Here is a 16,332-nt window from a genome sequence, read left to right on the forward strand (position 1 = left end):
TCCTAAAATGAAAGTGGCTCATTATTAAGGTTTTTTGGCTGCATAATCTCCAAAGAGCAAACCAAAGGTGAATTAGACCAATGAGTCTGTTTCTTTTTTTCTGTAGAGACTGTAGGGTGATAACTTTGTAGGTATTTAAGTGAAATGTTTCAATCAAAACGCATCAAACAACCCAGTGGTTTTTAAAAAAGCATACCTTATTCCTGCATTTTTTGCTTACTTCGAAAACAATTCTTCTCTTGCTGCTTCTGTTAAGCTGTTTTATATTTATGTATTGCATTTTTCTTCACCACTTTTGGATAATTTCTTTACTCTTTTTCTCGAATTAATATTACTTTTAATGGTCCTTCATCTTGTTGTCCCATCATATGACTAAGATGTGTAGGAGCAGTTTTCCGCAGAATCGAATCCATTTGTCATACTCCCTTCACATGTTTAATTTCTCTTCTGTTTGACTACTTTTCTCAGTGGTCTCCACAGTATTCACATATCTCCATCATGACATCGTCATGTTATGTTGCTTGTAACTGTTTGGTGTCAAGGACCTATTGTGGACAGTTCCAATGCTTACAGTGAGATTTGTGCCAACCCATTCCTTACCATTAGGCGATTGATGGCTTTCCTTCTTCTTCTTGTATTTGTCCCTCCCCTGGAGCATATGTTCTTTACTATCATTTTGCTGGAATGTCTTGTACCCTTCTACTGTTCAGATTCCGGGAACTACTATATACTTCTTTCATGACTTCATAGGATTGCATTACTTTTGTTTCTCTCTCCCTTCTGTTTTGCTCCCCTCACCCTGTTTCCCCACGCAGCGTCTTCTACCTTCACTGCCTTCACCATTGTCCACCGTCCCTCGCAACAGTCTTTAAAAATAACACAAACTTTTTATTTCAGAGTAGAATAGCATTTTGCTCTTGTATTTGTTATTTTCCAAAATGCAGTTTTGCGCACGTTTCATTTTTTTTCCCCCCATTTACTGCTCCAAGATTGGCCTCCACTTTCGCGGAAAAGTAAATAAAAAAAATAGTGTCGCACATTTAGTGATGAATGTGCATGTCTACGTCATCATGCTGTGCCACTATTGCGCATGCTTGATGACGTGTTCATACACACCGTTGTGGGTTCTTTTTTCCTTGTTTTTGACCGATGCCGCACACCATTGGCAAAAAGCCTTGGCAAAGCCAAGACCCCTGCATTGGCAGACAAAAGGCGAGACTTATTGCTTTGTGTTGGAAAGTGGATTATTAGTAGTAGCAGATATGCATTTACCACTGGCAATAATAGTACTGACATAATATAGAGCTCAGAATAGGTCTTAGAAAATTATTCCAGTGCTTAACCCTGGGCTGCGAGCAGCCTGGCTTAACTTCAAAGACAGGTGTGTAAAGCATTCAAAAACACCAATTCAGCAAATAATTAAGATACAACACACAATAAAAATCCAACACCAATTTATAACAATAGGAAATATTTTTTTCTTTTAAATGACACCAAAACAAAAAGAATCCACTGTAGGGAACCAGAGAGATGAATTTTTAAAGATTAGTAACTTCCTAATGCTTAGAAACCAACAGTGCCACTTTTGGTCATTTTGTAGCCTCTTACAGGGACACATTCACATTTAGCAATTGTTCTGGAGGATATCTCACCAGTCTTGTGTAGCCCCCTCCAGCAGGCTGGATCCTCTTAGAACTCCTCCCTGAAGTTATACTTGCGGGTCCCAATTGTCCCACACACTCTCCAAGAGTCTGGAAACTCCAAGAGGTTCCTTCAAAGTGTGAGACTTCAATTCCCACAATCCACTTGGACAAATTGTGGGAGGTCCAGGTGAGCTCTGTTAACCTGTAGCTTGCTGGGAGTCCACTCTTTAGTCCTTTTGAAGCAGCTTTTATCCACAGCATTGTAGCTTCAGATGGTGCAAAAGGTGGGCCCTTCTGATTCTCTTAGGTTTCGAAAGCAGATCTGAGAGGCACTGCCCGTCTCGGATACTTATTCAGTGTTCTCTGGGGTCAAGCAGGAGGGCACTCCTGTCCAATGAGGTGCCAAGTAACACCCCAGAACATGACCACGTCCTCCCGAGTGTGGCAAAATGCTAACCCAGAAACCACTATTCTTCCAAAATTTAATATGTCAGAATTTTCAGCAGAGAGGGGAGCTGGCTAAACACACCCTAGGATGGCTAATCTCCATAGTCTCTCCCCCTTGCATCTGCTCATTCCTTCCTTAAGCCTATCATCTGTCTTTGGTTCAAAGAGGCGACTTGTAAATGAAACTGAGGTCTTTAGCTTGTCTTCCCCTTCCCTTGAAGAGCAGTATTTACTATCCTTGGCTCTGGCATTCCTATGCCATGCAACCTCTCCTCCCTAAGAGGCTTCCTAACCCGAGGGGCCATTTATCACCTCTTCAAGGCAGCCAGACTCTCCCACTCTCTTTGACCAATCAGGGCAGAGCAGTACAAGTTTGAATTTTGGCTTACAGACAAATAAAAGTCTTACAACTTCTTGTCTATACATTTTAGGATAAATTCAACAATACCATAATGTTGGATTTATCATTACCACTCTACTGAGTCCTTTAATCCTAGTTTTACGTCTTTTCTTTCTCCAATTATTAACTAATAACCTTTTCCAATGTTAATCTATGGGCTGGGGATCTGCAATGGAAACATTTACTGGCCAATTTCTCCAATACCAGGGCCTATAAAACAGGTTTTATAAGGACCCTGCTTATACCTACAGGACCCCCACTCCTGGAACTCTTAGTAAAGACTTTAGGGGTTCTGAATATATCAAAATATTGCAGATCCTCCTTTCACAGTGCTCCTAGCATAAAAGTCGATTTTGGGAAGCACTTTACTACAATGTTGGGAGTGAAATGTGCAATTTCACCAACCCCAGGGCATATACAAACCTTTTTATAAGGATTCTCCTTATAAGTACCTGACCCGCCCACCCCTGAGACACCTAGGAGAGACCCTGGGGGTACCTACCATGGCAAAACATTGTAGTTTATCCATTTTTAAGTGCCCCAAACACAAAAGTCGAGTTTAAGCACAATTTGCATTTTAAAAGCAGTCCTGCAACACAGGGCTGATTTTAAACAGATCTCAGGCTTCATCAGTGCACACATGCAAGTGCAGAAAAGGCTGTTTTCCTTTAAACTGACCTGTCGTATTCTATACTAGGGACTTAAAGGTCGTTTCAATCCCCCTGCCCTATATGTACTAGGGCCATATAGGGGAGGTCATGCCAATCACAGGGGTACCCTAACCCATAGTATACCCTAGTGTATGTAGGTGGTTTCACTGTATTCTACATGTGTCTTCAGCATTATCCCTGGGCCTGGTTAGGCAGAGCCCGGGGTCAGTCAGAGTCAGTTACCACCAGTACCAGTAAGCAAAAAGTTGGGGGGTGCCCAGGGCACAGGATGACTTTGCAACACTTTGACATTGCTTGTTTCACATGTGGCCCCCATAGAAAGTTACCCTGTTCCTTAGAGTAGAGCTCGCTTATGCAGGCCCCTCCAACTATTTCCTGCACCAGTTTCCCTTTTATGAATTGCGATATGATCTTGTTCATTTTGGATATCATTCTACATACAAGCATCTAGGAAGTGTAATCTTATTTGTTATGGAGAACATTACTTAACATTATCTTATTTTAATTTGTTCGCATTTGATAAAAGGTACTTATTGTTTCAGTCCTTAACTGAGTGGCGATTTGGCTCATAGATAAGTGTGGAATAATGCCTCTCGGGACCACACCTCACACGAAGAATATTTTGTTTTGTATTTTTCTTTCAGGTTGCATATAGGGAAAGGGGTGCAACTGGAATGCAAAGGTGAAGGTGATGTTTGGGTTCGGTGCCTCAGTGACCATGCTGTCTTTGTTCAGAGCTACTACTTGGACAGAGAGGCAGGCAGAGCACCAGGCGATGCTGTTCACAAAATCTATCCAAGTGCATATATCAAGGTTTGTACAATTTGAAATCTGCAGCCTTTTGTTAGATATTTAGACAAAACAGTTGACTATAAAAAGCATACTTTTTCTTCTACTTTTTCTTTATTACTGTACGTTTGTTTTTGTCTGTTTTATTTTTAGTACTTTCCTAATGCCGCTATTTGCCTCTTTTGCATTGGTCCAGTTTAAGTTTCTTTTATTGCTAATTGTGACTTTCATTTTTACCTGATTCGTTTATATTCTTTATAATTCTGCTATTTTGAAGAGAGGAGTGAGTATTGAAATAGCCCTGATGAGCTTGTCTCAAAAAGCATATTATCAAGCTTTGCACATAGCCAACTTTGGGTTTTTCACCATGTGTGCCTTCACATTAAGGTTGTTATGTTAACAGACGGCTTTTACTGTTATTTTTTTTTATTTTTTACTTGCGGAGTGCACTAAATGACCAGTGAAAAAAGCCCCTATATTTTGTCCTGTAAGAAGAGATTTCGCTTCCGTTTTGACATTTATAATTGAGCATTACTGCAGCAATTGTTGTAAATTGTAAAGTCTAGATAGCTGGCTTCCAAATACAAATTGTCAGAAACCTTGGCCTTTTTGAGGTATGCAAGTCCATCGTGAATGTTTAGTGTATGCTAAAGTAATCTTTATAACCATGCATTTTTATAATGTATTGGCCATCTAGTACCTTTGCTGCCAAATAAGCGCTCTACCAAAGTCAGATGAATATAATTTAGACTACTTGTCACAGTGACTGCCGCTTTCTAGTTTAAGAATCCCAATAATATTTTATGTCTGGCCTTTGAGAAAACGTTAGCTGGCTAACCAGACAATTATTTTTTTCAAAATATCACTTGCAGAATATATATACACCAAGAAGCTTTTGACCAGAGTTCTTCATCCATTGGTCTGTTAAATTGTCCTTCATATTTTGCTTCCTCCCACCATAGCATAGAGCATGGGGCATTGGGTCAGTCGACTTTGCTCATTGCCTCTATTCAATTTGAGTTACTGCAGAAAGACTGTGCACACTGCTCACATCCAACTAAAAGTAATTGTTTTCTTCAGTGATAAATCAGGTTCAAAGTGTAATTTATTTTAGTTTTTTATTTTAACCTTAGATGGCAGTTGTTTATTTTCCCTGCAGTTCGAATAGCCTGTTTAGTTGTGATTTATTTGATACCACCCCTCTATAAAGTTGGTATTATAAAGTGTTTAAGTGGCAGTGTAACTGTGTAGCTGCCCATAATTGCCTTGCATGGTTAGTTGGTGCTTTATTCCCATCGCCCCTTCATAAATAATAGTAATAATAATAAAACTCATGGAATGGGTGAAAGGCTTGTTATTTAAAAAAACATCAATAGTAATGTGACCACATAAGTGAATGCTTTCATTTTTATAATTTTTATTGCCAGTATGTGGTGATTCAGTTTTGGTAATTGCATGTTTTTTAAAAATTATTTTTTACATTTCATATGCTTGCAATAAATAAAAAGAATTCATTGTACCAGCTTGCCAAGGACAAACCTTCTGGCCTTGCCTAAGTTTGTAAGAGTTGGAAAGAAACAATAGACCATTTTATAGATAGTTGTGTTAAAGTTTTTTCTGCATTTGTATTTTTGTGCATAATTAACAACATGCAGAATGTAGTTTTACTCTTACTTATACATTCATAAACTGAAATTGTGGTATTCTATTTGAAACAAATGTTCTATGACATATAGAAGTTTGTGTTTGAGGCATGTGAGTTGTCGATCACATGCTTTGCATACTACTGCCATCTAGTTTTGGGTCCGGATGTTTGCAAGTTGTCTTTCTTCGAAGAAGTCTTTCATGTCAAGAGGTAGGTGACTCCTCCTTTCGGTGATAATGCGCATGGGCATCATCTCCATTGTTAGACTTTTTTTTTTCCGCCATTGGGTTCGGACGTGAATTGCGGCGACCGTTTCTTGGATTCCCCCGGGTGCGCAGTCCACTACCCTCGACGGTATTGTTATTCGATCGCGTTTCCCATTTTTCGCGTATTGTATCGACTCTAAGATCTTCGATCAGAAATTTCGTGGAAGGCCGTTGGGCCTAGCCGCGTCTGATTAGCTCGCAGTCGATGGAAAGGACTCCATTTAAATTCTGTCCCAGGTGTCACGCCAAGTATCCGCGCTCCAACTTGCACGAAGTGTGCAACTTGTGCCTGTCCTCGGAACACAACAAACAGAACTGCGAAGTGTGCCGATCTTTTCGATCCAAGAAGACGCTCCGTGACCGTCTGGCTCGGCATCAAAAAATGCACCAGCAATATAGCGGCTCTGCTCTGGATCTCTTCGGAGAAGATTCCGACCACAAGGTCTTCGACGCACAAGGAGCTGAGGAAGAACACCTCTCTTTTTACGAAGCCGATTCTGACATGGAAGATGATGTTACGCAGTGTCAGCGTACCGTGAGTACTGATACTCCCCTGACCCAAATTATGCCTAATAAAAAGGCTCTGGTCGCTCCATCGGGCCAAGGTCGGCACCGAGAACACATTTCCAACACCCCGCCTTATGGCTCGGCACCGAAACACACACCAAACCTTCCCGGCTCGGGATCGAGGTGGCCCCATTTGGGCACTGAACCGAAACTTTTGGTGTCGAAATCCAAACACGCCCTCACTTCGACAGCGAAACCTAAATCCTCGGATCCGAACATCTCAGCATCAAAAACTTCGGGACTGAAAATTCTGGCACCGAAGGAACAAACAGCTCCTTCTCCATCCAAGGATCCTCGTTTCGACGTCCCGCCTTCCAACACGGACCTCAAACAGAAAGAACTTGTTATTAATCCTAAAACTGGACATATTCATGCAAAACTGCCAGTTAAACGCAAGCCAGAAACTGAGGAAGCTTACCACATTCCCTATAAAAAGAAAAATGTCAGTATTAATCCTTTTCTCCTCCTCCGCTTACACCTCCTTCCCCAATTGACCCAAATTTGCACCTACAAATTCACCACAACCACAGTCACCTGACCACCAGGATGATGGGGATGCACCAGATGACAAAAGTCCTGATCCATGGACCATACAGTACAGTTCCTAACACTGATAATGACCCAGATCTATACCCTTCAAAACCCTCTCTACCTGACGACAATGTAGTGTACATAGAATTAATAAATAGGGCTCCTCAGTATCACGAGGTTCACATTCACAAAGAGGCTCCTGAAGAGGATTTTCTCTTGGAGACTTTAAGTTCTTCTCAAAGAGCAACTCATACACTGCCCATGCTTAAGGGTATGCTTAAACATGCAGACGGCATTTTTAAGGACCCGGTGTGTGCAAGAATTGTAACACCAAGGGTAGATAAGAAATATAAACCTGCACCTACAGACCCCATCTACATCAAAGGTCAATTTCCCTTAGACTCCCTAGTGGTTTCTAATGCTTGAAAAAGTTCAAACTCACAAAAACAGGAGATGCCCATCCTCCTGATAAGGAATCCAGACTTATAGGTGCCTCTGGCAAAAGAGTAGCTGCGCAGGCAGCCAATCACTGGCGTATTGCCAACACCACAGCTCTTTTAGCAAGATATGACAGGGCTCACTATGACGAATTGAAACAATTGCTCCAGTTCTTGCCAGATGAACACAACACTAAAGAGCATGACTTAATTCAGGAAGGGAAACTTATATCCAACACTTCCATTAGGTGCACTTTAGACGCAGCTGACACGGCTGCTCGAGTTGTTAACACCAGTGTCTTTTTAACAAGGCACACCTGGCTCCGAATTTCACGGTTCAAACCTGAAGTACAGGCCTCTATTTTAAACCTACTCTTTGATAAGGAACACCTATTTGGGCCATTGGTAGACACTTCTTTAGAGAAAATAAAGAAAGACACAGATGTCGCAAATTTCATGGGAGCTTTGCAGTCCCCATCCAATCGGGGTTCCTTTCGCCACTCCTTCTACAGAGGGGGTTCAAAAGTTATATCCACAGACAACACCTCTAATTCTTATAGAGGCACCAATCAATCACCCTCTTCAAGGGGTTACTTTAGAGGAGGATTTCGAAGTAATAATGGCAAGGGTAGAGGTAAAGGTAACACACCCGTACTTCCCCTGCAGCAAATAAAACAGTGACTTGCCTCCCCTTCCCCCGATCGTTCCACCCCTGTATGGGGACGTCTCTCTAAATTTCTTCCCGTCTGGAGTACAATAACTTCAGACAAATGGGTCCTAGAAATTATCCAATTTGGTTATTGCCTGGAGCTTAACGACAATCCCCCAAACATTCCTCCACGATCACACAAAATGTCACTAGAATATCTGCACCTTCTCAAACAAGAAGTTCACTCTATTGCAAAAGGGAGCTATATAGCCCATACCATTACAATATCAAGGGTCCGGCGTATACTCCCTATACTTTCTCATACCCAAAAAAGGATGGCTCTCTCATGCCTACACTTGACCTCCGAGACCTAAATCTTTATATTCAATCAGATAATTTTCACATTGTGACACTACAAGTGCTCCCGCTCCTTCAACAAGGCGACTTTCTGTCAACTTTACACTTAAAGGACTCATACTTCCATATTCCGACACACCCTGCTCACCAGAAATATCTCAGATTTGTGTTAGCGGAACAACATTACCAGTTCAAGGTGCTTCCATTCAGAGTCACCACTGCTCCCAGCGTATTAACCAAATGATTGGAAGTAGTTGCTGCTCACCTGCGAAGACAATTTATTCACTTCTTCCCATACTTGGACGACTGGCTCGTCAAAGAACACTACAATTACTGCACGATCTGGGGTTCACAGTAAATCTGTTGAAGTCCCATCTCCAACACTCCACCACACAAACTTACTTGGGAGCCATGCTCGATACACAGAAAGCTCTAGCCTCTCCCAATCAGAGTCTGCAGTATTCAGACTCTAGTTTCCCAGTTTCAGCCCAATCACTCATTACCAGCTAAAAGTATTTATGCTGCTACTAGGAATGATGGTGTCATGATAGTTCCCTGCGCAAGACTTCTAATGCGTCCCCTTCAGGAATGTTTAGCATGTCAGTGGAATCAATCTCTGGGTCAATTGTCAGATCTAGTGTTGGTGGACGGCCCCACTCATCGCTCTCTGCAGTGGTGGAATCCACAAAACCGAAAGGGTGCTCCTTCATCGACCCTGTTCTACAGACAGTGCTAACTGGTTGGGGAGCTCATCTCCAAACTCACTCAATTCAAGGCCTGTGGAGTCAAAAGCAAAAGCAACTCCACATAAATCATCAGCGCTGCTAGCAGTATTTCTAGCGCTCAAAGCCTTCCAGACCTTGTAGGCAAAGCTGTCCTGATACGCACTGACAACTTGACAGCCATGTATTACATACAGAAACAGGGAAGGACACTCTCTCTCCAACTGTCACACCTTGCGCAGGCCATTTGGAGGAGGACCATACATCACAAAATGTATCTCCTAGCGGAACACCTCCCAGGCGTAAACAATCAGATTGCAGATCTGCTGAGCAGACAAAGACAACAGATTCATGAGTGGGAACTTCACCCTCAAGTTCTCCTCCCGTTCTTTCAAATCTGGGGTTTCCAAAACATAGATATGTCCGCCACACACCAAAACGCAAAATGCCCAAGCTTCGCCTCCAGGTATCCACACCCATTGTCCAGAGGCAATGGACTATTTATGAACTGGTCAGGGATATTTGCCTACTCTTTTCTGCTTCTCCCACTCATTCGGTTCGGAAATTCCGGCAAACGTCCCTCAGGCTAATCCTAATAGCTCCTACATGGGTCCGTGAACCCTGGTTAACTAACCTGTTGGAACTCTCAGTAGTTCCTCATATCTAAAACTTCATGTCGCATCCAATCTCCTTACGCAGAACCATGTAGAGATAAAAGATCCAGATCCCAAACATCTCAACCTTGCGATCTGGCACCTGATATCATAGAGTTTGTGTTGGAAAACCACACTCCCACTCTGAAAGGGTGGTGGTGGTCTTCCGGACACACTGTGGTAGCTTGGCTCGAGTGGTCAGGAATCAGGCTCCGTGCTAAGCATACGACATACCCATACAATAACCATGCGTGCATCCGTTCCAAAAACGACTCTACACCGTAAAAATTATGAAAATATCTTTCTTTATCTTCTTTTTCTCTTAGTTGCTGATTGGATAAATAAATAACAATCACAATATACAAACTTTTTAGATAGTGCAGGTCAAATAAATACTGGCTTAATGATTCAATAAATAGGGGTGATCATAAATAATGGAGGCATAAATACAAGTGCAATACATACAGGCAATTAAATATTCTGAGGCAATAAATACTGTAAACCAATAAATATTGTGCATCAATAAATACTGTGGACCAATAAATACAGTGAAGCAATAAATAGGTTAAATACAATAAATACAGTGCCCCTAATAAATACTTAAAAGCTGACAGTGACACTCATAGAATCAGATCACTTTTGAATTCCTAAGGGCTGATTTGGCCCAGGCACAGCTTGTGGGGATGTGGAAGGCTTGGGGGTGTCTACTCCCTGGCTTGGACAGGGCTGAGGCCTAAACTGAGGTAGATCAAGGGGGGAATACCAGAGACCTGGCCCTCTCCCTCCACACAACCTCTCTAGATTAGTCCCAGCTCACCCCTGGCACAGTCAGGTTGGATCCAGCACCTCCCTAGCCCCTTAGAGCAGTCTCTCAGGTCTCCACAGGGCCTTAGGCGCCCTCTACTCCACTTACTGCCCTTTTTCTGATGCTCCGACACCGCTGGAGTCGTGTCGACGCCGGGGGTCGGTTCCGGTTCGATGTCGGCGGCCTCGGCACAATGTCAGTTCCTGACAACGCCGGTAGGCGGTTCCGGTTCGATGTCGGCGGCCTCGGCTCGATCTCGACCTCCGATTCGATGGCGTCGGGCAGTCTTTACTCGATGTCGACTTCGGGCGGCTCCGGTCCGATGGCGACCTCGGATTCGATGACGTCGGCCGGCCTTGACTCGATGTCGACTTCCGGCGGCTCCGGAGTGCGATCCTCACTCCCGACCTCCGGGGCTCCTCTCCTTAGGTTTCCGGCGACTCCGGAGTGCGACCTCCACTCCCGACCTCCGGCACGATTCTCTCAGGTTCCGGCGACTCCGGAGTGCGATCCTCACTCCCGACCTCCGGTACACCTCACCTCGGTCTCCGACGACTCCGGAGGGCGGACTTCACTCCTCCGATGACGCCGCTCACTCGACCTCGGGTGACTTCCTCCTCGACCTCTGGTACTCCTCACGACCTCTGACGGCGCCCTCTCTCGACCTTTGGCGGCTCCGGGTACGACGTCTGCTTTTCCAGTCAGCGCCGCTTCTCCACCTCGGGCTCCAGGTCTCAGGCTACTCGACGTCGGACTCCAGGGAAACCAGTTTCCAGGTCAGGATCTTGCTGTTCTCTATTTCTAAGGCCTGTTCCTGCTGTCCAGGTCCTTAGGATGGTTTTTCTGACTTCTTCCCACACAGGGCTCCAGGCTGGGCTCAGTCAGTAGGGACTAGTATCAAGGGTGGGTTTATGGACCCCACTCCAGGCACAAGTTTCCACCCCTGCTGCTTCACTCCTTCCTCCTTCAAGTTTCTGCTGCTCTCTCCTCACCAGTCAGGTGCCAACTGCCAGCTCCAACTGCCAACTCTCTGTCTTAGCTTCCCAACATTCTAAACCGCCTCCAACTGTCACAGGGTTCTGGAATGTTCTGGAAGGTGCTAGCAGGTTCCAGTGGATGCTGGTGATGTCACAGGTGGCCACCATTTTGTGCTCCAGGCCCTCAGACAGAAGTTTCAGGGGTAGCTAAAATGGCTCCCTGAATCTGCAGCAACACTAAAAAGTCTGGTGGTTCCCAAAAAGGAAAAATTCAAACAGGGTTTGAGGCAAAAGTGGGACAAAATAAATAATGATGAGGAGGGACCACCCAAAGGGCTGACAGGTCAAACACGCGTCCCCCCCCAGCTGAAAGTGGGGAGAGCTACCCAACCCCTTGGGAGTTCTCATCACTAAGGCGGAAATACCTTGAGAGACCGTCTGCATTGGCGTGGTCCACTCCAGGCCGATGTTCCACCTGGAAGTCCATTCCCTGTAGGGAAATAGACCACCTCAACAACTTGGGATTCTCCCCCTTCATTTGCATCAGCCAACGAAGGGGTCTGTGGTCGGTCTGAACCAGGAAGTGCGAGCCAAACAGGTATGGCCGCAACTTCTTCAGAGCCCATACCACTGCAAAGGCTTCACGCTCTATTGCACTCCACTTCTGTTCCCTGGGAAGTAGTCTCCGGGATAGGAAGACCACGGGTTGATCCAGACCCTCTTCGTTGAGTTGCGATAACACTGCCCCAATGCCATGTTCTGATGCATCTGTCTGGACAATGAACTCCTTGGAAAAGTCTGGGGCCCTTAAGACCGGGGCCTCGCACATGGCTTTCTTCAATCTCACAAAGGCTTGCTGACAAGCCTCCGTCCAGACTACCCGTCGAGGTTGTTTCTTGGACGTGAGCTCCGTGAGGGGGGCTACGATGGTACCGTACCCCTTCACGAAGCGGCGGTAGTATCCCGTGAGGCCCAAAAATGCTCGGACCTCAGTCTGTGTCTTGGGGGGTTCCCAGGCCATGATGGCCTCGATCTTCGCCTGGAGGGGTTGCACCTCCCCTACCCACCAAGTGTCCAAGGTACACTACCGACCCCTGCCCGATCTGGCACTTGCTGGCCTTGATCGTCAATCCAGCTTGTCTCAGGGCCTGGAGAACAGCTTGCAGGTGACGCAAGTGATCCTCCCAGCTGTTACTGAAGACGGCTATGTCATCCAGATAAGCAGCAGAGAAACTCTCCATTCCGGTGAGGATCTGGTTTACCAGGCGCTGAAACGTGGCAGGTGCGTTCTTGAGCCCAAAGGGCATCACACAGAACTGGTAGTGGCCATTGGGCGTGGAGAAGGCTGACCTTTCCCTTGCTCCATCAGTCAAAGAGATCTGCCAGTACCCAGAAGTAAGGTCAAAGGTACTTAGATATTGGGCAGCTCCCAGCGGGTCAATCAATTCATCCGCCCTAGGGATCGGATGAGCATCAGTTTTGGTCACTGAATTCAGTCCCCGATAGTCCACACAGAACCTCAGTTCTGGTTGGGCACCCGGTGGTGCAGCTTTTGGTACTAACACCACCGGACTGGACCAGGGGCTGCTAGAAGGTTCGATCACTCCTAGCTCCAGCATCTTAGTGACTTCACTATGAATGCTGGCCTTCACCTTGTCTGACATCCGGTAGATCTTGGACTTCACAGGTGGGCTGTCTCCTGTGTCCACGTCATGGACGCACAGGTGAGTCCTACCCGGGACAAGGGAGAACAACGAAGAGTACTGCCCCAGGACCTGGCGACAGTCCTCCTGCTGTTCAGGAGTGAGAGATGGGGAGAGAATCACTCCCTCCACCGACCCATCCTTTTCTTGAGACGCAAACAGATCAGGGAGAGGCTCGCTTTCCACGTCCTGTCCTCCGTCAGTCACCATCATCAAGATGACTTCGGGCCTCTCGTGGTGGGGTTTGAGGCGGTTGGCATGCAGCACCCGCAGGGGCTGATGAGGGGTCTTCAGGTCCACCAGGTAGGTGGCCTTACCCTTCTTCTCCAACACCTCAAAGGGTCCTGACCAGCGATCCTGGAGGGCACTAAGCTCTCCTGGTTCGATCACCCACACCTTCTGGCCAGGCTCCAACTCCACCGGGTGAGCATTGTGGTCATACCACGCCTTCATCACTGCTTGGCTGGCTTCCAAGTTGTCAGAAGCTTGCTTCCACAACTTAGCCATTTGGCTCCGGAAGGCCAGCATGTAGCTCACCACATCCTGGGGAAGCTTTCTGGGAGTTCTTTCCCATCCGTCTCTCACCAGGTTGAGAGGTCCACGTACAGGGTGCCCATACAGAAGCTCGAAGGGGCTGAAGCCCACTCCCTTCTGTGGCACTTCCCTGTAGGAAAAAAGTAAACAGGGTAGGAGGACGTCCCATTTCCTCCGCAGGCTTTCAGGCAGACTTCTGATCATGCCTTTCAAGGTTTTGTTAAACCTCTCCACCAGACCATTGGTCTGGGGGTGGTAAGGAGTGGTGAACCGGTATGTCACTCCACACTCCTTCCACATTGCCCGCATGTACGCTGACATGAAGTTGGTCCCCCTGTCGGACACAACTTCCTTGGGAAAACCCACTCGGGTAAAGATTCCCATCAGGGCCCTAGCCACAACAGGTGCTGTTATGGTCCTCAGAGGTATTGCCTCTGGGTACCGTGTGGCATGATCCACCAGAACCAGGATAAACCTGTGACCAGCTGTAGTCGGTGGATCTAACGGACCCACAATGTCGATGCCCACCCTTTCAAAGGGGGTGCTAACGACAGGAAGTGGTTCCAGGGGAGCTTTCAGCTTCACCCCTGTTTTCCCACTGGCTTGGCAAGACACACATGTCCGACAGTAGGTATCGGACGACACTTTAATCTGAGGCCAATAAAAGTGTGGGACAAGACGGGCGAAGGTCTTGTCTTGCCCCAGGTGTCCTGCCAATGGTATCTCGTGAGCCAACTCCAGAAGGAAGGCTCGATAACGTTGAGGGACTACCAAGGCTCGTGACGATCCATGTAGGGGTGCCTTGGGTTCACTGTAGAGGAGGCCATCCTCCCAGTAAACACTGTAGTTCCCTTCAACGTTCCCTGCTGCCTGGGCTTCGGCCTGTCGCCTCAGCCCCTCAAGGGTAGGGCACTCCCTCTGGCCCTGGCAGAATTCCTCCCTGGACGGGCCTCCCTCCACGTGCCACTCGGCCGGGATGGGTAGGTCCTCCAGGTTGGTAACGTCCCCCACCGCAGACTCCTGGTCCACCACCTCCGGTGGCCTATCCGTCCTACGGGGTGGGGACGCCGAGGCAGGCTCCTCCTGTCCTCGGTTCTTCCCTTGACTGGCAGCTGGCTGGGCCTTTGTTCCAGGCTCCAGCCGAAATGAACTCCCTCTCCGGGTAGTCGTGGACCTTGTGCTAACACAGGCCCAGTCAGGTGTACCCAGCATCTCGGTGTGAGTCCGGTATTCCACCTCCTTCCAAGCGTTGTGCTCCATGTCATTCCCCAGCAGACAATCGACTGGCACGGCAGGGCTTACGGCAACTCGAAGTGAACCTGCAACCCCCCCCCATTCAAAGGGAACCTCAGCCACTGGATAGTGGCCGGTTCTGCCGTCAGCCATCGCGGCTGGGTGGAGTACATCGGGAATCACCTGCTCTGGAGACACCAGTTGACTACGTACCATAGTCATACTGGCTCCTGTGTCTCTCAGAGCCTCCCCTCTTTGGCCGTTGATGGTGACCCACTGCCCATACTTTGCGGTATTTGCGGGCACCTGGATCTTAGGAACCATCTCCCGTTCTCCCAGGGACACTAAAGTGACACCCGCCCACTCCCTTCCCTTAGTTAAGGGCATCTCCTCCCCGAGCACTACACTAGCTACTCCGGGGGTCTTTCCTCCAGTGGGAGGGGGTGGTCGTTTCAAGCACTTCGGATCTCCTTTATAGTGTCCAACGCCACCGCACTCATAGCAATGGACAACCCTTGGCTGCTGACTCTGGCCAGGATTAGGGTTTCTGGGTGGGTTAGCCCTAGGGGTGAATCCTGTTCCCTTCCCTTGGAAGTTATTTTGGGGGCCTTTGGAGAACTCCTTTTTCTTTTCCCCTCCCTCTTTCTTCTGGGGGGCGCCCTGTCCGGCCTTTTGAGTATCCCCTCCAGTCCCCCTTGTGGACACCCGGGTACTAGCCCAAATGTCAGCCTCCTCAGCAAGCTTCCGGGGATTGGTCAGCTTGCTATCCACCAGGTGTTGCCGCAGTTCAGGGAAACATTTCTCAAGCAGGTGTTCCTTCAGTACAAGGTCAAACAACCCCTCGTAGTTCCTCACTTCACTGCCCTGAATCCAACCCTCAAGTGCCTTCTTCGCATAGTTCAGGAAGTCCACCCAATTCTGTGTGCCCAGTTTGTGACTACCCCTGAACTTCTGTCTGTACTTTTCGGGTGTTAGTCCAAACTTCCTTATGAGCGCCAGTTTCATGGTGGGGTAGTGGGTCTGCTCATCCTCCTCGAGGGCCAATAAAGCATCCCTACCAGCTGGAGGCATGTACTTGTACAATCCCCCTCCCCAGTACTTCTCTGGAACCCCATGGGCCTTCAACGAGACCTCATAGGCCGCTAGCCACTTGGCGATATCATCACCCACCCCATAGCTAGCTACTATGTCCTTTGGCAGGTAGGGTTTAGGTTCCCTGGTGATCTCTTGGGTTTGGCTGCCACCATTAGGAACAGGTTGTGCCCCGATTCTCAGGATCTGAAGATCTATTTCTTTCAGTCGT

At 47.0% G+C, this 16,332-nt stretch overlaps 1 protein-coding gene across 1 annotated transcript in view; it reads left to right on the plus strand.

Moving 5' to 3' along the window:
* SMAD4 (SMAD family member 4) overlaps positions 1-16,332 on the plus strand; it is a 322,079-nt gene that overhangs the window by 239,998 nt on the left and 65,749 nt on the right. The window contains exon 10 of the mRNA XM_085629829.1: positions 3,806-3,974. Within this exon, the coding sequence (XP_085485955.1) occupies positions 3,806-3,974 (169 nt within the window). The remainder of the gene's footprint in view (positions 1-3,805; positions 3,975-16,332) is intronic.

The sequence above is a fragment of the Triturus cristatus genome, chromosome 2_1 (assembly GCF_964204655.1).
Source record: "Triturus cristatus chromosome 2_1, aTriCri1.1, whole genome shotgun sequence".
In the NCBI taxonomy this organism is placed as follows: Eukaryota; Metazoa; Chordata; class Amphibia; order Caudata; family Salamandridae; genus Triturus; species Triturus cristatus.